The 24676-nt window shown below is 43.3% G+C and overlaps 1 protein-coding gene across 2 annotated transcripts in view; it reads left to right on the top strand.

The window, feature by feature from the left end:
* PACRG (parkin coregulated) overlaps positions 1 to 4465 on the top strand; it is a 212281-nt gene extending 207816 nt beyond the window's left edge. For both annotated transcript variants that reach the window (XM_054514326.1, XM_036380348.2), the window contains one exon: positions 3817 to 4465. In XM_054514326.1, the coding sequence (XP_054370301.1) occupies positions 3817 to 3971 (155 nt within the window). In that variant the 3' untranslated portion in view covers positions 3972 to 4465. The remainder of the gene's footprint in view (positions 1 to 3816) is intronic.
* The last annotated feature ends 20211 nt before the right edge of the window (positions 4466 to 24676 follow it).

Raw genomic sequence — 24676 nt, forward strand, 5'->3', positions numbered from 1 at the left:
CAGAGCCCTTTTTAACTAGTAGCACTTCAAAAACTTCTGCTAAGAATCATTTGTTCCAAGACAAGCTGAAATACACAAGTGTGACTATATACACTTAAAATCAGTAAAGAAACACTTTCTTCTGTAAAGCACAAAGGAATTATATTTGACTTACAATTTGATTAAAAATGTCCTCTAAACAGGGAACATGGGGCTGTCTACACAGTCACTTCGGAAATTTCTTTTAAATGTTGTTCCAATACTAAGCATTCCTCAGATATTTAACATTTGTGGAAAATCTAATATCACAAGATCTATGACATCCCTGCAATAACAGGTGTATGAAAACCCTGCCCTTAATTTGTGTAAAGCAGAACCTTTGGAACAATCATCACCAGGAGCAAGATCTTGTACCTGTGAAATACTTACAAGCAACATATTTAGGAGATTAAAAACTCCTCTTTTTGAGATTTGGTTTGCCTTGAAGTGAAATCTAATAAGCTAAAGGAATGTCTTGGGCACTTTCAGGTGCTAACAAATGTCTAGAGTTAAGAATAGATCTGAGTGAGCTCTAAGGGTTAGGTTACCTTTCTTGTCCACTCCAGGATGTCAAAACTGCTGTATCAGGCTTATAGTGCATAGAGAGAAACTTGCTCATCCTTGTTTAAAGCAGTAATATTTTATATTTGTGGCATTACTCTAGTGAAATTTTAAAATGAAATGACATGAAATACAAATAACACCAGAATTATCCCAAATCATGAATAGAAGCATGTCTAGACTCAAATACAAACCACCTTTTATAGCAAAATTCAAATTCTCCTCTGTTCCCTGCCAAAGGCTGAGTTCAGTCCCTGAGGGCCTGAGCAGGGTTTCCTTGGCTACAGCAGCTGGCATTGGCAGGGCAGGGAGTGCCGCTCCTGGCCTTGGTGTGCCAGCTGATTGCATCAGCTAACACGGGTCTCGACAGGTGCAGAGACTTTCACTTCACTTTAAGCACCATAAAACCTTTGGTGCATGATTTGGGAGATTGGGAACTAACTTTTTGATCCAGAAAGGGCTGGGAGCTGGGATAAGGATCTTGATTGTAATCCTCTAGATCTGTCAGTAGTCCTTCAATGCATTTCTTCTAAACATAGAAATAACATTTGTTCTGAAATGAGTTCTTGGTGCATACTGAATTTGCCAGACATTTCACTTTGAGTCAAAGATATGACAAATGTGCTTCCTAGCATTTTCATGTTGATTTATTCTTCCTCACAAAGGACAACTTCATGAAGAGTTTGAACCAGATCCATGTTCACACTTTACATATGCAACATTTTTGTGGCTGACAAAGCTGGCTTCTCAGACAAACTAACTTGGAAATAAAGTCAAACCAGAGAAGGGCTTGCTGAGACCCTTATACTTCAATGGCTATTTTTTTCCAACTAATCATTATTATTACAAGCAGATATTTACCATTAGGTTCATTGGGCAGATCATTCTGACTCATGCATTTAATGGATGTTGTCCTCTTGGGCTAATGCATTTAATATTTGCATGAAAGCTTTGCTAATTCCTATAACTACATAGGATAGCCATTTCAGTACTTACCAGGTAACATCAATGCTGACATAACCTTTCCAGTATTGTTGGTTGTAGCTTGTGTCATGACACTGGTGTGAATTATGAATGTCTTGAGGATACAAACCTTCATAAAACACAGATGGTCTGCAGGAAAAAAAAATTGTAATGGTGGTCTGCACATCACACATTCAGTCTTCCTTTGCAGACGATTTCCTTTATCATTGCCTCACACTCTTAGGTACCTTTTAAACAAGCATCTAAGACATAACTTTTTGTACAGACTATGTTCTATAATAAAGATTATAATATGCAATTCTGGAAAATACCTCTGCTACCAGCATTATCACAGCCTCTCATTGGCCTCCCCCAGACTTCCTTAGAAATGTATCACCATCACCATTACTTTGAGACAGCTGATTTTTTTTTACTACTTCTTTGAAAGAACGATGAAAGCTGTGTAAGCTCATTAGCAGAGCATGTGTGTAGGCTTAAAATTACAGATAATAGACATATGGTTGGAAAGTCAGTAATTCCTTTACGTATTTGCCAAGACTTAGGTCAAGGTTCAGGGTTTCCTTTGCTCAAACTGGTGAAATCAGAAATACCTCCAGGTGTTCTGGGGAGGGCTTGCACTGCACATGCAAGACAGGTGGTGAGGCACAGTTATCTCAGTTGCCTTCTGCAAGAGCAAGCCATGTTTATTCTAAATTGCACCCAATTCTGATGTGCTTTTCTTTTTGTATAAGTCAATCCTTTTTCTAATAGTTCTTGGTGTTCTTTATGCACTCTCATTTTCTTTTATTTGTAACATAACAGTAAATTCATTGTAATAAACTTAGATGTCACAACCCTGGCTTTTCATGTCAGTGAGATTAACAGTTAATGTATTGGAAAATATTAGTGTGCTTTAAAGTAATTATCATAAAAATAAATTACCTCCTTTCCACTCAAGAATCACGGTCCTCATATGCCACATCAGTATTTGTAAAACCATTTCATAAAAAGTGAAGTGGCATAAATATGTGTAAGAAGTCACATATTTTACAGAAAAATTCATCAAAAGGATTTTTGCTCAGGTTCACCAGCTGTTTCTTCATGATCATGGTTCTTCAGTTTTTGCTGGTAACAAAGCCACAGGTTTTAAATCCAGATCTTTGGGCTTAGATCTAGGAGAGGATGTGAGGATTGGTGCAGTTGTACATCTACATGGCATCATCCTGGGGATCTAGAAGCAACAGTGAGGGCAAAATCTACCCTTGCCTTTGTGTTTGCCCTGTTTCAAATGTGAAAGGCCAGCTCTGCTGGAGGAGCTGCATTGTCTTGACAAATGGGTCTTTCTCTGGCTGAGTGAGAGTGCCACTGATTGTTTGAGATGTTAACATAGGCACATTGTCACCACTGCCCAGAGTGAGGCCACTGGCTGCTGCATGTGGACTACCCTACAGCAGTGTGGCAGCCCCCACTACACCAAACCTGGTCTGAGTCTATTTTGCTCCTTCCAAATTATTTTTATACATGTATTGGAATATATATTCAGATGTTTTTTCAGATACTTTTCAGAATATTGTTTTAAAACCAAATGAAAAATATTTTCCTTCTTTAAATCTCTCAGCAACTTTGTAGGTGAAGTTATTTCTTATTGCTCTTGTTTTGTTATCACAGATGCTCATACTGATTTTTAAAGAATTATGATCTGTGTGCATGAGTGTGTATCACCCTTACTAGTCCATGTTAGACAAAGCAGCAGTTAATGTTACTGTGTCTGGGGACTGCAATAATTTGTCCTTTTGCATTGACTTAATTTTACACATTTTTTCAGGGAGCTGAAATTGAATGATGCTCAATAATACTCCATGTTATACTCCACGAAAGTCTCTTTTAGCCAGGTTGCCTCTATCAGGAACAACATTAGTGTGTGAATATGATGACTAGTGTGGAGCAATCCCAAACTAATATCTATTTAAGATTTCAAGCCATAACAAGTCTAGATTATTTTTTTAGAAAAGTGCTTATGCATCTGGCAGTAGAATTTTGTCTTAAATAAGCAGTGTTAAAGATAAAGAAGGAATAGTTTTAGAGGTGGACTGTGAAAGAGAGAATCTATATTTATCTTATATGAGAATGTGTTTCATTATTTTCATTTTCATTTATTTTCATTGCAATTGACCAGCAATTGCAATTTTCTATGTCGTTATTTTGAAGTGTAAGACAAAATTCAATTTAACTCTTCCCTTTTTATTTTTCTTTTTTTTTTCTTTTATTAACCAGTTAATTTAGGTGATGGGATAGAATACAGCCAGCAGAAGCGTGAAAATATTGGAGTTCTCATCCAAGAGACATTGGAACTCTTTGAACGCTACGGTGGAGAAAATGCTTATATAAACATTAAATACATGATTCCCACTTATTGGTCGTGCATGTAAACTGAGTTATATTAAATGGGATGATTCCATCTGTGCTCTGAAAAAACTATCTGACTCTGTATGGCATCTTGTTAGTCATGCTTTATCTTCTCTACAGCTGCTAATAGTGGCTTCTGGGGCATTGGAGTGTTAGCACTATTGTGAACAAGGCTTTCCAATACATAAATAGTGTCTGTTCCTTTGATTACAATGGTGTACTGTGCTTGTTTGTTCCCTGAAAGAATCACTCCTTTATAACAGAGCTGACTCGAGCAGGAATCTGAGTTAAACCTTCACTTGTGTAGACAATAAAACTATAATTTTCATACGCGATTCAGCAATCGCTGTTCTGTGTCCGCTTGCCCTGAGGGTGATGTCAGAGGCTGTAACAAGAAGAGTTTATGCTGACTGCTTAATAGGTGTTTGTCATGGAAGAGAAACACCAGTTCAGCAATGCCTCTCTGGCAGCTGTGCCGAATAATGTGCACTGACATACAATAAAACTGTTGAATGTATATACCAATTGCAGCAGGAAAATTTATATTTTCCATTATAAGGCACTGTCGTTAAATTAATCCAGGTTTCTTACACACTCCTGTTCTCAGCTTCCAGGTGTTTACTCATGGAACTTAGGTTCCTCTTGGTGAACATAAGGCACAAGCAAGCACAGTTTTGAAGAAAAGAAGCCCAGAAAAAAAACTTGAATAAATCAGACAGAAGATACAGCATACAGAAAGTATCAGCCCCTAGCAACACTGTTCATCTTGGGTAAACACAGAATATACACGTACATTTTTAAAGGGCACTTGGTATTTTTGTAACTGCAAGGTTGCTATTGCTTTTCTCTTGTTATTATTATGGTGTGTATGTGTGCAAACAATGTAACTATTGTTATAGGAATCCCTTACAAATTCCTACTCAGTTAGTTTCTCCCTGTGTACCCATAACACAGAACTGATATAGTCATGGATTTAAGCAAAGCTATTGAGATTGGCTTTATTGCTTTTTAAGCATTGCTATGGAATAAACCTACAAAAAAAAAAACAACTGGTCTTACAATTCTCAAAGACAACCATTTAAAATTATTGAGTCAGCTCAAAACAAATCAGAGATATTAACTTTGCCTAATAACATGAGATTTTTTAAAGTACTTTGAAAGACTTTCGGCTCATCTGGCTTTTATTATGTTTTCTGGAGCTCTTCAAATGTATGCAAGTTGCACTTTCAAGGGTTTCGGTGTAACTGTTAAGAACCTGAAATGTACTCTTTGGTGTTAAACACATGAGACTTTTTTCAAGTGCTTATTGATATCCATATCTATATTCACACCTTACAAGGCTTGCCCAAGTGAGAGACACAGCCCCTACGCTGCCCTGCTCTCTTGGATGCTTGCTGGAAATGTGGGGAGCACCTTCCCACCTGCTGAGCCATATCTGTCATTAGATTGACAGTAGAACTTGCCTTTTTCTGTTCTGTGGCATCTTCAGCATGAGGATTTTCTTTTACTTTCCTCTCTTTCCTGTGAATAAAAAAAAAAAAAATAAATTTTTACTCTTCCCACCTCTTTGAGGAGCTGCGCCTTCAAGTGATGCCACCAGCCACAAGCACTCACTCACCAGTCCCTGATTTGGGCATGGCTGCTGGAGGTGTGCCTTTTTCCCAGGCCCCAGAGGGGGGCCTTTCTTTTTCATTTGTTTTTTTTTTGTTAATATTGTTCCTCCTGAGTTTTGTTTGGCACAAATTTTCCAGGGCTACCCTCTAGTTCCTAGAGTTGAGACAAGGTCTGTGCTGTGTCCAACATACACAGGGTAAGTACATCCAAAACTCTGCCTCATATTTAGGGTATTGACAAATCTTTTGCCTTCTGGGAGAAAGGGAAGTGAAGCCTGGCTGCAGGACCCTGCCTCTGGAAACTCCAGAGCTTTACCTTCAAACCTTGCAGCACAGAGGCTAGCTGGATAATGCAGGGGGGCACAGGCCATGTCTCCTCTTCCAAAAGTGCCTTTCTACACAGCCACCCTGGCAGTATCCACTCAGCCTTTGCTTAGAGCTTCTCCCCATTTGCCTTGCATTTTCTCTGGCACCACTGAGCCATACTTTTTCATTGACTGACATCTATGGAGTCGGTAACTGTGGCATTGCAGGTTTCCCATGAGTACAGACTGTGCTGGAAAACTGCAGCTCAGAGGGAGCTGAGTTATTCAGCTCGGAAATAAACCAAGGCCTTCATAAAAGGAGAATTCCCAGGCCACCTTTCACTCCTCAGCTATTTGTATTCTTTCCTTAAGAGAAAGTCCAGTTCTGCTCTTTGCCTGAGATCAAAAAGCTCCTCAATAGCTGGCTTCAGTTCCCCTGACGCTGGGCTCCAGCCACAGAGCCACTCGCAGGAGGGACTGTGCAGGAAAGGGCTCTCAGCCCTGGGTTTTCCCCATCCCATCACTCCTCTGCATTCCCAACAGCTCTGCTAGGGATGAGAAGTTTCAGGCTCCTCACCAGCCTTTGTAATTCTTTTCCCCAGCCCCCTCTTTTTGCATCCCCTCCCCTTCAGCTCAGCTAGGACAAGACTGCTGGCTGACAAAGAGACACCATGGAAAATGGGCACTTTGTGAAGCTGCAGACTTGCCCGGGCCTGATGCCCTCAGCCTTGTGCTCTTTCTTGAAAATTTCTTTCACAAGACATAGGTTCAACAAGGGGTGACCTTATGGCAAACCATAAGGGCAATAGAGGTCATGCATATTCACATCAGGAAAAGTAAGTTTTATAGAAAAGTGCTTTTATTTGCATGTTCAGGATGAGAACATTAGCCTCCATCAATACAATTCCTATGTCTGGTCTATTGATTTAAAAGTGAACATTCTCCCATAACCTTATTATTTCTAGGAGCTGGACTGATAAAAAGAAGCATGATAAACCCCACAAGCTGGTAATTTAGAAACACTAAGAATAGAACTATCTTAAGATGTAATTTTACTAAGTCGAACTGTAGGCCTTCCAACCTTGACAATGTCCCTTTAAGTATGATCAGCAGCATATTTATAGGCAATGACTGCACAGCTCAGAGCACTTTATAAAGCACAAGATCAAGGACTCAGGTGCTTAAGCATACAAGTAATAGTATGGCATTCAATACACTGCTTAGCTATCTTACTATACTGAAAAAAAAAATATGGTTAAGAAATAGTAACTGCCTCTTGTTTGACCAGATCATGTAATTGTGGTTACTAATGCAAGGGGCAAGCCAATCAAAAATTTTTAATTGTAATCAATCAGAAGGTACTCTGGGCCAGGTGTTTCAAGGGGTATAAATTAGTGTCAAGGCACTGAGCTGCATTTGGCTTCACAGAAGGGTGTGTTTTGTGCTTTCCTCTGGGGTCTTCAGCTGCTTTCTAACTCTCCAGTCCTGGTAAGGTAAGGAGCACCAGTGAATGAATGTGTGGGAAGTTAAGTTGTAAGTGTTGGTTTTCTGAAACTACTTGTTTGAAATATCTCCAGTTTATCTTAATAATTGTGTTAGGTTGGCTGGCAACTCTTTAACTTGAAGAAGAAAAAAGCATGTGGTAGTTATAGGGGGAAAAAAATGTACCTTTGGCTACATATTTCATGCATGATCATGAAAACAAGCACTAAATAAAATATTTTTTGATGATTCCTCCCCAAAGCCGTGTAAGGGAGCTCTGTAACAGGTGTCAGTGTTTAGGGCTCTCTGGCACTTTGTGAATGGTGGCAGGTGCTGCAGAGCCACTGATTCACTGAGCACTCTGAGCTGCCCATGTGAAGGTGAGCAGGGGCAGGGGTGGCTGGGGCTGCCCCTGGGCTCCTGCAGAGGGGCAGAGCCTGGCAGAGGATGGAGCAAGCTGCTGCCAGCACTGGTGGCAGGCAGCCGGAGCCAGGCTTCTCACTGGTAGCTTTCCAGTGTTTCAAAGAGATGGAGCTGCCAAGAAAGTTTGAAAAGAGCCTCCCAGGAGTCAGATACAAAAGGGCTGTGGGAAGTTGTAAGTGGGAGGGGAGGTATGGGACCCTAGCTGGGAGGGTGTTTGCGCGTGGGGTGCAGGGAGGTGTAGCTGCAGCCAAGCAGGGCAAAAATAAAATGTCGGAGCAGACGCTATGTGCTTTCCTAATCCTGTCTGGAGACCCTCTGACTTCCAGAAGAGCTTTCTCCAGTCTGAGGGGCTCTGCAGGCAGTGGGGCACATCACATTTTTCCACTCATCTGTAACATCCTGTGTTTTCTGCCTTAAATAAAAGCAGTGATGTTTGTGGGAACTCCATATAAAGCCTGTCTGCTTACAACCCCTCAGAGCTGCTTTGTGCCTCCTGGAGACCGGGAGAGGAAGGTTTATGCCCTGGCAGGACAAGAAGTTCCCTGCACTGGCCCCATAATCCTTCCGGCATGTGAGGGGAGGGAAGGGGAGTGTGTGTGGTGGGGCATATCTTAGCTGCTCTTGTTCTTGCCTAGCAAATCCAGCCTGGCTATGGCTGTGGGGCTCCTTGCTGAGAGCTCTCCTCTCCTTGGACAGCCCGTGGTGGCTTCTGGTGAGGTGGGTGGAAGCTAGTTTGAGCAGAGACAGCAAAGTGCGGCCTCAGAGAGGAAAAAGTATGTTTATTGCAGAGCAGGGAGTCAGATTTGTGCTTCATGCCCCATTTGTGATGCCACAAATCCACAAATACTTTATTTTTTACTAATGTCACTCAGGACTGCATTGAGCAGCTCTCACAACCCCCTGTGCTCTTGGTGTGTGTGCAGCAGGACCAGGGTCGCTGTGCCCAGGAGTGGGTGACACTGCTCCCCTCTCTGGGCTTTCCCATTAGCAGCAGAAGCACCTAATCTTGGCCACCCTGCTGTGGCACTTTCCAACCAGAAATGTGCCCTGAGTCCCCTTCCTCAAGGGGGAAAGGAGAGGCTGCTCAGATTTTTTTTTTTTTTTTGCCAACAGAGCCCCTCACATAGAGCAAAAGCCTTAAGCTACAGAAGAATGGGTGAGAGGTGCCTTCATGGAAGAGAAAGCTGAGGGCACAGCCATGTTGGTAAGGCTATCAGAAGGGGCATTTTTGGGACCGTGTCCTCTCTGCTGCTGTGGGTACCCATGCACAGGGGCCTTCTGCACTTTCTGTGGTCTCTGGTGACCCTGGCTGCTGGGGCTGTGGGGTGGGAGGGGATGAAATGGGAACCAATCCTAGTGCTTTCCAAATACTGAAAGAAGTTAAATACTTGCCTCCTTACTCTGCCCTGGTCAAGGTGGACTAATGCATAGAGGTAATAGAAAGAAAGGGGGCATCTAAAGAGAGCACCATAGTGTTGGGTCTTGTATGACATACCCTCAGTTTATTAAATGGTCTCAGCAATCCAAACTTCCTCTGTTCATCTGCATCAGCACAATGCCTTTGGAAAAAAATAAAATCAGAGGTTAAGGCTGTTGGAGGGCAGAATGGGATCAGCTATATACCAGCCTGCTGTTGTAGCTTGCTCTGCAGCAGTGGGCACATGTTGCTTGTGTTATGCGCTGCTTCTGTAACCATGTGATGCACACATTAATTTAGCCTGCCATACTTCATGTGACTGCAGGTAAGTAGATGGATGATTTTGGTAGCATACCCCTCTGCAATAAAGGTTGCAGCCACTGCAGCTCTGTGGCTGCCACAGGGTTGTTCTGATCTTGCATTAAGTCACATTGCTCTCTGATATGGGAGTAGTGATCAAAGAAACCCAGTGCACAAGCTCCTCAAAACACAACAGACTAAAAGAAATCTCAAGGAAGTCTCCACATCACAAACACAGCCTGTCAACCACATGCATAGCAGTGTTGGATGATGAAGCCTGCTGGGTATAGGCAGGAAAAATTAATGTCTGACATAAACCATCTACCTCGTGTTGCACATTATTGCTTTAATCAGGGGGGCTGGCTTTGTGTGGTCCATCCAGTTTTGTATCAAATTTCAGTTTCTGTTTTCTGGGTGTAATTCCTAAGCCCTTCCCTAAGGAGCAATTACAGAAAAGCAGCTTGGCTTACCTAATTCTCGCCCTAGAAGCAGGGAATGATATCCCAGCATCTGGCCATCTCCATCTTGTGCATTAGCCTCATTACTCCATTTTCATGTGTTTTTGCTTCCCGCTTCTCCTGGGTCCCTGTGGTGCTGTGCTGAGCTGGAAGAGATGCTGAGGGATCTGTGTGGGTAGGGGGGAAGCTGATGAGAAGAGACCAGGAGTGAGCAGCTATTCCGGCAAAGGCTTTTCCTTGACAGTTTATGATTTGGAAAATGTGAGTTTTGGGGAACTTGCGTCTCTTTCTCCCAATGCATTGCAGTATTATGGAGGAAGGGAATGGAGGAGGTCTTACTGCAGAGATGTTTTGCCTCAGCTACTGCCCAGGGAGCAGCTCTGTGGTGGGAAGCATTAATGCTGCTGCAGGTGGGTGACAGGAATGGGAGCAAATGGTGGGAAGTTCTTGGCTTCCCAACATTTGCTCTCATTGTGAGCACTTAAGGCCTGCATTTGTTGAACTTTTGGGGCCTCTGCAGCTGCACATCACCACCCTCTGCATCTCTGGGCCACCATTTGTTCCCCAGTGACAACCTGGGTTCTTTTTGTGACTGAGTTTTCTGGGTTTTCTTTGGCAGAGCCTTCCTAGGTGCCATACTGCTGTGATATGAGCCAGCCTGGGACTTCTCCCCTTACTTCCTATGTGACTTCCAAGGCCTGCTTGGACCTGCTGATGCTGTTGGAAGGGCAGCACACATTTAGCAGCCATCTTCTTCTGCAGGCACTGCCATGTCTGCCGCAGTGTACTTTGACAACATCCTGCCTTGCTGGATGGGATGTTGTCACCATCAAAGCTAGGGTATCACCCTAAGGCTAGGCATCATGGAGCTGAGCCTTGCTCCTCCTAGACAGTGGCACAACCTGCTGAGCCTCTTTTTTCTTTTCCTGCATGGTCTGTTGGTCTCTTCCCCAGCACATAGCGAGCAAGAGACTCTGAGGTGGGGGGTCTTCAATTCCCACCTCTTTGGAAAGCAACTAAATTCTAACAGGGATAAGGGGTGGGGGAAGAGTAGACTCTAGAAGTAATAGTACTTTAAACTATACCCTAAGCCCAAAGATAAACCCCAGGCCTCCTTCAAAGTGCTCTTAGTACAGGGAGGGGAAATACCTGGAAGCTCTTGTTCAGCACCACATTTCACAGCGTGAATTATTCCTCAGCTATTAAGTAGAAGAACTTCATGCCTAACACTTTTTTTACTAGCACTGAATCATCTATGTCTCTTAGAAAGGAAGAAATTGCTACTGCTCTGCCTCAAGAATCAAAGTAAAGGGAACATCTGCTCTAAACTTCTTGCATCTGATTATTGCTTGCTATGCATTATTACTTGCAGTAGTAATGTGACTAAATTAAGGCTTTCTTCTCTTGTGTGTGCTTTTATGCATTGCTTTGGTATAAAATGTGTGGCTTGCTTCAAATCAACCTACAGCTAAAACTATGTCCGCATAGAGCTGAGCCCACATGTACTTAGATGCAATTAAGGACACAATTGGAGCATTCTGAAAGATTGCCTTTAAAAGGCCTTTTGTTCACTCCCCCATAGGGGCTGGGTGTTAGAAGCACGTTAAAATGCAACAATAAGGGGGGAAAAAAAAAGCCCTCTGTGAAGAATTCTGTAGAGGCACAGCTATGTTTTCTGCAGCTTGGCAGCTGTCTGTATCCAAAGGCTGGGGACTGACTTGTGTTGTGAGGGTGATGATAGTTTTGATAGGAATCCCCCGCATCACAAGAATGTTCCTAGGAAGGAGGAAAAGCCCACCAGAAACATTCCAGGGCTGTGAACCTGCAGGCAGCCAAAGCCAGCATCCGAGCTGCTCTGCACAGACAGCAGCAGCAAATCCAGCTGCTGCTGCAGAAGAAAGAGTTAGTGGTTATTTTTCTTTTCCTGCCTTTCTGAAGTGCAGCTCTTACCAGTGAGCTTAATTGTTTGAAAAAATATCTGGAAAATAAAGCTCTTGAACTTGCATGCCTAGAAACCTACCAGCGTCACGTGCATAGCAAAGGCCACGTATCTGACAAAATACCACAACATTTCACAAAGGAGGTTTAAGAGCTCCAGTTGAATAAAGCTTTCTCTGTGAAATATTGTTATGGATCTACAAAGCAGTTAAGCCCTCCTTGGGAAAAAAAAAATTGTACATCACTCACAGTGTAGTGGCAGCAGTGTAACTACCACTGAGGCCTCATTAACAAGGTTTCTCTTCTTTATCAGTAGTAGGAAAAAAATAAATCCTCATCACAGAAAAGAATTTAGGTTACTAAATTCTGACCATTTGCTTTTAAATTCTACATATGTGTGTGGGGGTATATATATACACATACATATAAAAATCTATGTAACAGTGTTCTGGCCTTCTTTAAGGCCAGTGTTCTGGCCTTCTGTAGCATCTGCTTACTTAAGTCCAGTAATGAAAATAACAGAGCCTAAATTAACTTGATAAGACTCTTTTCTATCAATAATTTTACTACTGCCATAGTGCAGGATTGATTTTTGTGGTCTGTGTTATAGCAGCTTTTAATTATAAGACAGTCTTGGTACCACATGAAGTAGGAAAAATGGGCAGTTGCACACTCTACAGCATTTTTTTCACATATTATAATGGCCTGGGGTTTCTTTTTTTTCAAAGAAAGAAAAATAATATTTCTTTTTTTCAGTGGGGTTTTTTAAAACCTTTTACTCATTGAGCATTTTTTAGTTCCTCAAGAAGATGGTTGCATTGGCTTTGCTCAACAGCTTTGCTTCAAATCGACGAATATTTTCAGCTCTTTATTACTATTGTGTAGGATTGCACTGTATTTTCATGTCTCCCATATTGCTATAATTAAGTTTAGGGAATGGAGATGGATGGTCTGCTGAGTGTGTGATTGGTTTCTCCACAGCCCTCACTCTGGGCTGTTTTCTATAATTTAATCAATAGAATGCAGTTGTACAAACAGTAGTTTTTAATTTCCAATTTCAGTTTCAAGTTTCTCATGAAAATTTAAATGTTTGGGTTTTTTAAATATACAAAGCAATTTCATTTGCTTTGCCTGAGACATTTTGTGGCAATTGTTTCCTATTCCCTCCTGTGAAACCATGGCACTGACTGCATGGTCCATGCAGACACATGGACCTGCCACCTTGAAGGCTTGGGGAAGACACTCTTTCCTCATAAACATTCCAAAATAAACCTTGAAGGGCAGATGCTACCCCTGAGGTGCAGAAATGTCTGCAGACTTGGCTGAGAGTAGGGTGAAATGAGCTGTGTGCTAGTTCCAGCTTGGAGCTGGGCTTATGAACCAAGGATGGGAGATGACCACAAAGCTGTGGCCTCCAAGGAGGTCAGTGAAAGGACCTTTCCCAGTGCCATAGGGTGCATTCAGTGGCCACCTTGGCCAGCTGTGGGTGGCCCTGGTGTGGTTGGGCACTTGCAGAGCCCAGCCCTGCAGCACCCACCAGCCTGCCCCTGGCAAAAGCAGATGCTTGCTGTGCCCAGTGTGCACTGTGCTGCCAAAGTCTCTGCACATCTGCTTCCCTCCTGCCACAGCAGATGCTTGCTGTGGCTGGGGAGAGCAGCTGGTAATTGGCATCAGCCAGGCTTGGTGGCTGGGAGGAGGAGGATGAAGCAGCAGCAGCAGGGCAAGGGGTTGAACACAGTGATATTTTTACAAGGGAGAAGCCTGGGCTGCCTCCTTGCACTAGCTTTGCTCCAGGCAAGAGCTGGAATAATGTGTGTGCTGCAAATGCAGGGAGACCAGGAAAGAGCTGTGACTGCTCTCTTCTAATGCTCAGCAAAGGGCCACTCTCTCTTATTCCTCAGTGGATGCAGTGCAGCATTATGGTGGGCAGGGCAGGCAACCACAAGCCCTCTTCCTGGGGGGGTGGTGGCTCCCCAGGGTCAGCCAGCTGAAACCCAGAGTGCTGCCGTGCACTCCAAAGTGCTGCTATTTCTGCTTTTCGCTGAGCAAACTGCAGTCACACAGAAAATGTGTGCTGGAGCAGAGGGTGAAAGCCAGTCACTTGCTCTAACAAGTGCTGGTGCCATTCTGGTGCCAGACCTCCCCTTGCCCCGGTGTCAGTGAGAGGGAAATGCGGAAGCAGGGCCGTGTGACTGCTCTGGTTTCAGTTCAGCGCGGACAGAACTGGCTGTAGCTGCACAGAGCCATGGCTGCTGCTACATATTGCCCATTTTAGCCTTCAGGTTGGCCTTAATGCAGTCAAAGAGACTACTCAGAGGAAAAAGAAGAGCAAGGAGCTGGCTCCTGAGCTCACCTTTGACTTAATGTTGTTGCTGTACAGTGGGTTGCAGAGGGGTTTTCTCCAGTACATTTTTTCTTGTCCCCAAGCAGTGCTTTAGAAGGACCATATTTGCATGTAGCCATATTTTTGTGTTATAGCTCTGGGGTCTTTTCAATTGTATTCTCTGTGTCACTTTGGTTCATGCAATTTTAATCTGTTTTACTCATTAGCTCTTAACCTGCAATTTTCTATTTAAATTACTTTCTAAAGAAAATGTCAGGAAGCTGGGGAGCTCTGTCTCCTATATGATGGTGTGATTTGATAAAAAAAGTAGTGTGCACCTTTCTTTAAACACTGGCTAAGGTTAAAATCTGTGATTCTTATCTATTTGTTTAAGAACTTACACAAAACTGCTGCTATCAGACAATAATAAGAATCATGAAAATTCTATGAAAGGAATTTCTTTTTACTGTGAACTTTACACCTCTTCACTTATTTCAGTAAATGCCCAATAAAAGTGCAATAAATCCAATACTGTAAATGCACATGGAGAGGTTTTGTACTTCAGGCTTTGCAGCTGCCTGGCTTTCCTGCTGCATGCAGTACCCAGCCTCCTGTGGTGCCTTTTGGGACCTTCCCAACACAGGCTTGGAATAACCCAGCTTGCCTGCAGGATGTGCTGCCCACTTGATGCTGTGCTTGAGAGAGGGAGGAAAATACCATAATCACAAAATCCAGCAGTGGCTGATGCCCAAAGGCATGTGGGAAGGGAGTAGGGCAGGGACTGCACTCCTGGGAGGGAGAGGGGAGGGAGGGAGTGAGGGCTGTGCTGCCTTGCCCACAGGAAGTGGCTGAGAGCTTTGGTGTGTGCTGCTCTGGTAAGCACCACAGGTAAACTCACAGATAAATGTAGAATTTGTGAAAGAAATTAAGTTGGAGGGGAAATGGGACCAAACTTCGTGTCAACAGCTGCTTGTACTGAAATAGGTAATAGCCTTTAAACTTGAATTTAACAGGGAGAAATGAAATTGTATTTTTTATGCCTTGCTCATTTTCCCCTATAAAACCCAACACAAATAGTAAAAATGGGAAGGGAAAAACTCCAAACATGTCAAGAGGTAAATTAAGGTTGAACCAAGCTGAAAATAACTCTCCTGTAAGACTGACTGTAACCTTGCATCTGTGATATCCCCTTTAGAGAGGGAAAATATGTGATTGCACAGGCAGGGAGATGGTAGGAACCACCTCAGCAGCCCTTATGTCTGCAAGAGGAAATTTGTGCCAGTACCTTCCCAGCTGGCCCAAATGCTTCTGCCAAAATTTCCTGGGTACAGAGACAGTTTTCCCTCCAGTCCCAGCTGGAAGAGTAGACTCTCCTGAACAAGATTAATAGGTCAACCCCCAAATTTACAATCTCATAGAGGTACCCAAATGTGACTGCTTGCAGGCTTTGCTAGCTGAGCTGAGAGTGTGTGTGAGGCAGGGTGGGATGTACTGGAGAGATATCCCATTTGGATGTGGACATTCTCTGGCAAGCTAATGAGAGCTCAGCCTACAGTGCCATAAGATTTGCCTTTATAGCCAGAGACTGAGTCCAAGGCTGTTTTCTGAGATTTTTGTCTTTGTCTTCTCTTCTGGAAAAATGAAACTTACCTCTTAAGGTCAAAAGGCAGAGTCCTCTTCTCTTTCCCGTCCTCTCTTGTGTTCTCCACTGCTTCACTCACCCTGATTTCTAGCAGTGTACTGGAGAGCGAAATCAGCCTTCCTAGCTGGTAACATTATTTTAATTTTTTTTTTAACTCACTGCTATGTTTGTTTGAATTTTGATCATATTCTCCTGATCCCAATGATGACCTACTGCTGCTGGCTGAGTCAATACCTACAGCAGCATTTTGGACACCAGAGAAGCAGCAATATGTGCTGCTGAAAAGGTGGCTGCTACATAGACCCTTTATGTTGGGCTTTGTCTCCCCATCTAATGGCCTACTTGGGCTCCAGGTGGAAAGTTCTCCTGTGGACAATTTCATGGTGCCAAAAGAGAAATATAGAAGCTGTTGTTTCAAGGGATGGATCCAAGCTGACCTGCAGCTGGGGAAGAATGTCTCAACAAATTATGCCTCAATGAATGGTCTCCCTGCCAGGCCACCGAGAGGCAGCAGAAATAAACTGCTTTCCCAGCAAGTGCTTCCTTAGGTCTGGCACCTGCTCCCAGCCTGTCTCCTCCTCTTCTCTCTGTGATTTTTAGCTCAGCACAGCAGGGCATGCTCAGAAATCCCTCTGGGCAGGGACAGAGCCCTCTACAAGCAGGAGAAATGGAGCTGAGATCCTCAGAAATTAAGATTTGCTAGCAAACCTTAGGAAGGTGCTCAGCATCACAGGAAGAAGTGCTCAGCATCAAAGGGCTGATGGAGTGTGAGGAGAAAGGTGAAAAAAAACTAACGAGAAAAGGAGCAAATATTCTAGAAGACGTGTAGTGTATGGGAGGCAAAAGGCAGCAGAGGAAGAAGGTCAAGGCAGGGAAGAAGGAGTAAGATGCAAATTAACTAAAGAGCAAAGAAAAATACATATCCCTGTAGTAGGTGGACATGGGTGACTGAGGAGGAGAAAAAACTCCTGTGCTTTCATTGCTGAAACAGGAGGATGTGGCTGCTAGATCTGCTCAAACAGTACTTGGGAGCTGCCCACATGCTTCTCGAGGAGGCTCTGATCCTGAATATGGACTGTGGGACACCGCAGTGCTGAAAAGACACTAAGTGCTTGCAGTTGTGATACAAGACAAATAGATACTTATTCCTGTGTAGTGAAGAGAATACTGCTTAAATATTTAATTGTGTTTCGGTTTACAGTAGTTTACCGGTGTTGAAGCATCCAAAATATGCTCACAAAGTATCAGCATTTTAAAGCTATAAATTATTCTGGTTGATTTTCTTTTTTTCCCCCTCTAGACAAAAGCAGTCCTTTGACAACAGGCTCCCTCAAACAATGCAGCCCATGATAGTCTCATTACAAACTAACATCTTCTCTCACAAGATATTCTCTCATATGTTGAACCAAACTACTGAGAACATAGTAATTGATCATTCATAGATGCAGACTGGTAGCTAACAGCATTCTCACTTACCTTCTCAACACTGAGCACATTTAAAATAAATTCAGGATGTATGCATGTGGAAAACTCAATTGCAGCTGCATTGGAGATGAACCAAAAATGGAAGCCTTCAGAAGTGCTAGTGAAAAATCCAAATAATGACCCATAGTAGATGTCTGCCTGAGAGGATAACACATGCCCTGCAATTACCTTAAAGGAACTCTCTCTGTTCATAAATACATGTAATTCTGAGCAAGTAGATGTACCATATGACTGGGTGCTGAAGCCAGGCAAGAAAGCTTCTCCCATTGTGGCCTCATGATCTGTGTGATGCTTCCTTTTCTAGGCACATCTGGACTTCAGTCTCCATTGTATTAGTGGTAAAGTAAGCCAATGAAGCTACTGGATAGCATGAGTATGGTAGAAAGACAGATGAAGGTGGATGTGCCACTGTTTATCTGCTGAGGCTGTCAAAGCTTCCAGGGGTTGCTTCAACAGGGAAATATTTCAAAAAGGCATGTTTTAAAAATATTTTTAAAAAATCAAACAGGTAAAAAAAGTCTGTTTACACCTTGTGGGTACCTTAGGGTGTGCTGGATGCTCAAGTCACTGACATTTTGGAAACTAGCCCTTTGAATTTTTCATGCAGGAGCTGTGATTGCTGTTTTGTGTGGGACAGCAGCATGTACGCAGTGCTGGTGTGTTACATGTGCACAGCCCCAGGTGGCCAGGCAAAACAGGAGAGCTAGTGCAAGCCCTGCAGTGGATGGAAATGGCAATTTTATGGATAAAACTATGTGGTGATTTATTAAAAGCTGTGATTCTGCAACAGCTTTTATTGTATCATCATAAACCAACACTCCTATACAGTGCATTAAGCTGGGTAATTCTGCTGGTTCTTCAGCAGGGCTGACAAAACTATATGTAAGATTGCATAGGGTGGGCTGGTGAGCTCAAGGTGCCATCACTCTAAATGGATCATCAGGAGAGGAGAAAAAGCCACGTGGTCAGCACAGGGTGGGTGTTCTCCAGGCAAGGGAACCCACTAAGGCAGGGGAAATCCCACTGTGTGCTACATTAGTCAGTGCCAGTGCCTTGCAGGCCTGGAGTGGCTACGGCACACCAGTGACAATAATGGCAGAACTTGTCACTTGGGGTTTGACCATTAGGGCAGGTAATTGGCCTCATTGGTCCCTGCCCATGCTCCCCTGCTAGTTTGCTGCAGGGCATTTGGGTTGTAGCTTGACCTCTTTATGCTCTAATTTTCCCTTCAATAGCATGTGAATATTAGATGTTTTGCTGATGTGCTGTGATGCTCTGTTAAATGAGTGAACATGCATTAGACCCAGTGAGAATGGGGTGTGCAACATTATTAGGATGTATCCAGCTCTGTGTTTTCAGAAATGTTTAAATTCCACCTCTTAAATATCTTTTTGCAAATGGAACTTGCAAAAAAGCAGGGCAAGCACTGCTAACACAGCTTTGCCACACACTGTCAAATGCTTATAAACTCTATTTATAGCTACAGTTAAAGATTCAGACATGCAAGCGCTCCATTAAAAGACCACATTAATGAGCCCTTAGAGAAAATATCTCACAAAGCCTTTTGAGCTTGTAACTGCTCAGTTGTTCAGGGCTCCTTGCTTGTTAACATTCATAAAATATAAATACTGTATACTAAACAGCAGCACTTTGTGGATCACAATGGCTTATCTCCCCAGCAGTGCTGCAAGGTGCGAGGGGAGAGGCGGCGGTGGCAGCGCTGGGGTGGCCGAGCTCGGCTGCAGGCTGCCAGGGTCACTCATCCACCACCTTATCTGGGGCCTGCCTTTGCTCTGCAGAGCTGACTGGCACATTGACTCTCAGGTCAGAGTCTGGGAGTATCATTGCAGAGGGAACAATCAAACCTATTAGCTGAGAGTGGCAGAGCTGGGCCTCCTCACAGCCACAGCTCCGGAGCGTAGCAAGTATTTGGAGCAAAATCTAATAGGTAAAAATCACTGGAGATTTTTTCCTTTTTCCTTCGACAAAAGCTAGCTGAAGAGAAGTGTCATTTGAAAGAGAAAAAAGTTGCTATATTGGATTTGTCATTATTTCCCCATCGTCCCTTCCTGCCCATGATTATACAGTTCCCATTTTCTCTCCTTCGCCTCTCACAGAATTCCATATTTTAGGTTGTGACGGATGCTCTTGCTTAAATGTTTTGATATATGTTTTATCTGAAACTGTTTTATCAAGTCTGCATTGTGTAAACAAAAATCCCCGGAGCCCATTTAAGAATAATTGTCTGTAACCTTTAATATTGCATTTCCATCCATCCACAAGTCACAAAGCACTTGAGCAGTAGAGAAGGCCATTTCTGTGTTTATATCTGGCTCTCAGCAAGCTGAAGAGGCTGAGATAGGGCAAGATCAAGTAACTTCTTGGATGCTATTTTCTGGCACATGTTAGCAACCAGTCCATGTCCTTGTCTTTGTGTTTTTGGTCCCGTAGCCTTTCAAACAGAAGGTGCTCTCCTGGAAGGAATAATTCTGCTCACAAAATGAAAAATAAGGACAGCAGGTTTTAAAAAGCTTCAGGGCAGTTCTTACTGTTCAAATGTGTCATTGATTTCAATAGTGCATTAGCAGGCTTGTTAAGCAGGATCTTAAGTGCTCAGCTTTATTTTATGGTGGCGGGTACCTGATTGTTCAAAATATTAGCATCTTTTTGTAACAGCAAACTGGCTCTTGCCATAAACTGCCCAAAGCTGAGACTGCTGTGCCATTACTGAGTGCCTGATAAAATAGGGTCATTTATAATCAATTGGTGATGTAGGAGGGCAGGGCTGTGGCACTTCGTGCTGCTCTCCTCATTAATTTCCCTTTATCTGCCTTGGTCTGTCTGTTGACAAAGCATTGCTGTCTGTCCCATGTCCTGTGCACAGGCTCCTGCTGAGTTCCTCCCCCTGAGCCCCACTGCATTTCTGTCCATCTGTGGGTGAGACTCACATTGGCAGTGCCAATAACCTGGGAGACAGCAAAAGAAATCCTGTGGCCCAAGGGGTGAATAGCTACACTGGGAGATCTGGGTGGACCAACAGAGTCAGTACATCAGCCACTCAGATGGACATCTCCATGTCAGGCAAATCTTTTCTTGACTCCACTGACCATGCTGACTGACCTTCACTATCTAAAAGGGGAGTGTGACCAGATCCCCAGTTCTCAGGTCCTGTTCAAACATGCAACAAATCCTTGTGGTGTGGGACAACTTTAACAGTGAACTTCAAAATTCAGTCCAGGGCACCTGTCCCACATGTTGTCCCATGTGTGGTTAGCTAAATCCTTTGTGGAGCTGTGGGTGAGAAAGCCACCAGGAACAGGCTGTGCCCTGACTTCAGGGTTTTGGTCAGTGAGCAGCAGCCCTGACCCTTTTCACCTGCAGGCATGGCCAGGGTTGGCTTCTCCTTTGGGCCATTTTGGCAGAGCTAACATGTGTCTTCAGGCAGCAAAGGCTTGGGAAAGGGTGCAGGGTTGTGGGGGACATTGGTTTTGTAACCCACCCTCATTTTGTATCTGGCTCTGCAGAAGTGGCCCTGTGGAATTTCAGCAGGGGAAGTATGAGGGTCTGCAGTTCTTTCAGATTTCCAGGAGCAGCTGGAAATGGAGCAGGGGACTTGGGGCTTACAACAGTGACTGCCTCTCGCATCCCCTGGGGACTGAGCATTCTAGAGGTTCATCTCTCCACTTTTTCCTTCTGTGTAGGAAGCAAATTCCCACCACTGAGGAATTAAATACTTTAAACCACTATAAAGCAGATGGGTCATACCTGTGATCTCCGTGCTCTAGGTGGGAAAACAAAGCAAGCTGAATAACCCTGTCCAGAGGCTGCCTTGCTGGCAGTGATGCTGGCTGCAGGCTGGTCTGGGCTTCAGCTGTGTTAAGTACATATATGTTAAGCCTCTGTGTGAAAGCAAAAGGGAAAATGAGAGGGAATTATGTGGGCAAGTGGAATGAACAAATTGGTGTTGGTGGAGGCAGGACTTGTGTGTGGGACAAAGGGGCTGGAAAGTGTTAAAAATGGAAAGCTTCTCAGAGGATAGCAGCTGGGCTTCTGAGAACAGAAAAAGGTATTAACTTACAGAATTAAGAGAATGGTTTTTATTTTCAACTGAATTAGAGTAAAGCACTTAAGTTCATTCACAAATGCAAATCTTAACTTCTGTATCCTGGTTTTGGTCTCCATAAAATATAAATAATAGCACTTTGGTTACTCACAGAGTGGTGTGAAAACAAGTTCATTCACTTCTGGGAAGCATTTGTGCTATATGGGAAGTATAGCAAAGACTATGAATATACAGCTAAAGCTGTGGGCTGGCATTGAGGCACTTGGCATCTCCCCAGATATGCCATGTATCATGCAAAAGAGCCAAGAGAGGAGGGTACGAAAACACAGGCCAGACTTAATGAGTTCTGAAATCAGGAACATGTGACTCCCCAAAATTAGAAGTGCAAAAGCTTTGAACTCTCCGAAAACACTGAGAGTTCTCCACACTTCTCAGAACACTGAGAGGGGCATATGTTTTCTAAAAAAAAACCAGCAAAAGGCAATGAAGAGGTAGGATACAGTGGGGAAATACTCAAAGATATAGTCCATGGAAATCAAGAAATCTGTATGCCATTGAGAAATAGTTCTACTTGAAGTAGGGATGACCACTGTGATTGACTGGGGGAAACAAAATGTGCAATAAAGAGAGAAGAATATGAGACTTATAAATCAGCAGGGTCAGGGCTGCAGGAACAGGTAGAAGAGCTGATTGTGAAAGAAAGCAAGAAAATGTTCCAAAAAGCTGAGACAGAAAAATAAGAAGGGAAAAGATGTGAACATGATAAAAGTTTTTATAAATTTGGTATGTAAGAGGCTGCAGGTAAGCTGAGGATATAGCCATCATCTTCCTGAGCAGCAGGGTGGCTACCTTGGCTAAAAGGGGGATATTGCCTAGAAAGTGAATTACTACTTGTACTTCAGTCTTCAGTAGGGAGAGATGTGAAGTCTGTCACAGTTTCTAGACATTTTCCAAGGACAGAAAAAAAAATTAAAAAATCATTAACTCTAAAGGCTAGCAGGGAATAAAACAATTGACTAAACCAACCTAGATAAAGAGCTATTTAAAAAGTAGGTTGTTTACACCCCAGGTTTATCCTAAGAAATAAATGTTAAAGGAATGAAATCATTCAAGATACTTAAGATGGCTATGGCAGAGGTACCAGAGGAGTTAGGAGGAGACATTGCTGCATCCCAGACTTTTAAAGGGAAATATTAGAGGAGGAAGTGTCTGTCAGCTCCAGGGAGCACTTAAGACAGCTGATTATCATTACTAGACAGATAAAAGTGGACACCAATTCTTTACTTCATTAAATAAAATAAGAAGAATGGGGTTAAGAGGAATAAAATATTTATTTTATCATGCTCAGATTGTAAGAGTACAAGGTTTCAGTGCTCTATGGAGCACCACTGAGTAAGATGGGAGATATAGGATGGAGTTTCTTGATGCTGGGTTGGATTACCCAATCCAGGTGATAAATATGTAACAATTATTTAGGGTAGGGGTGGGTAATTGAGTGACATGCTTATATATTGAACTTTGTTAGCACGGTACATCTGTGACTTGGAAGAAAGAGCACAAGGAAGCAAAGACATCAAAGAAAGAGGCATAAGGGAGAGCTAAGAGGAAGAAGGCTTTTGGAAGCAGAGAATGTTTGCCCTGGTAGATGGAATTTAACCTGAAAAAATGTCAGACTGGGAAAAAGAAAATCAAGGTAAAGGTGCCTTAAGGAGAGAGCTGGGGCAAGTCAGCATAGCTAAAATATCTGAGGACAGCAGCCAAGTTTCTGTTTGTGTTCCTTTTTAAGGTTCAGAGAATGAAAGAACTAGGCGTGAATGTTGCAACATCTAATTTTTGTGTACTTTGATGGAGTTCATAACCTTAATGCTTGCATTTGCAGTGCTTGAGGAGACAGAGCTACCCAGCAATGGGACCCAAAGCTCATTTCATACTAAGCTGGTGACTGCCCTCCAAGAAGTGCTGCAGATCCCCAGTGACACGAGGTGCTTCAGCAGCTCTTTCCATGCAGTGTTTGCTGTGGAACAGGAGCACAGCTGGAGCTGGGCTGCAGGCACACCTTCCAGCTGGCTTGCTGCAACCTCCTGTCATGGAGGTGATCAGAGCATGCAGCTGGGACATGGGGACATTGAGTTCAAAGCTCCTTCCCTGGAGGTGTCTCAGCCCACAGATCTCCTCTGTGACACCTTTTTCAATTAGGTCTTTTGGATTCGTCCTAAGGAAAGCTTTTCTAATTTTTGTGTTGAAATTGGTCCACAGAGACAACAAGAACTGGGCCCAGCAAGACTGTCCTGCATGGCCCAGGTGCCCTCCTGCTGGTGTTCATATTTCAGCATGACGTGGAAAGTGGGTAAGGTTGAACGTTTTCATATTGAAATTTTGGTTCCAGCATTCATCTGCAGAAGAGAAGTATGTAAGGGAAAATGGGCAGCCTTAAGGGCATGTAGACCTCTGGAAGAATTTTTGAAGGCAAGAATATTCAGATACAGGGAGGTAGGAGATATTGAAAGAAAATACTAGATTTCAGCTTACTGCAGTAGATTATGCCAGATTGACTTATCTCTTTCTTTGATTAAATTGAATTTTCTGTCCTAGGTAAAGGAAATGCTTAGTTCTCCTGCTTAGGAAATGTAGATGTCTGGTGAAACTGGATGACCTGAGAATTAAAAAAGGAACTTTGAGACAGATTTGGCTGGTGAGGAAATGACAGTGGGTAAGTTTCAGAGAGGAGGTAATGGAGTGCAGTTAACAGAGGAGTTTCTGAAGAATCATCTTCAGGACCTTGGTACTAAAAAGGAGGTAATGACCTTCTCTGCATGCCCTGTATGAACAGAGAGGAAAGGCTGATACGCCTGAGCAGCTGATCACAGAATGCTTCTGTGTCGATGGAGGCAGTCAGGCAATCCCAGTTAGACACTGCAGGTAGATGCTTACAGTGAGCTGCTGTGAGTAGCTTGTTACTGTAAATGATACGGAGACCAAGGTACAAGGGAGATAATGAGATGTCAGCTGCATTCTCATGCCTGTTTTCATAAATCTAGCCCCCAAAAAATTGGCAAAATCCTTACTAACTCCCAGCTGTGCCAAAGCAAATAAGGGATCCTAACTTCTCACCTAACTGCTGTTGGCTTTTACCTGTCTTCAAAGCAAACTTTTTTGTATGTCTGTGTGTAGCTAGCAAGAGATGAAGGAATGCAAGAGCTGGTTTTCTGTGGCTGCAAAGCCTCCTTGAGCATTAAACTCTTCCACACTGCCTAGACCTCTAGACCTCTGCAGTAACAG

The sequence above is a fragment of the Molothrus ater genome, chromosome 3 (genome assembly GCF_012460135.2).
Source record: "Molothrus ater isolate BHLD 08-10-18 breed brown headed cowbird chromosome 3, BPBGC_Mater_1.1, whole genome shotgun sequence".
Taxonomy (NCBI): Eukaryota; Metazoa; Chordata; class Aves; order Passeriformes; family Icteridae; genus Molothrus; species Molothrus ater.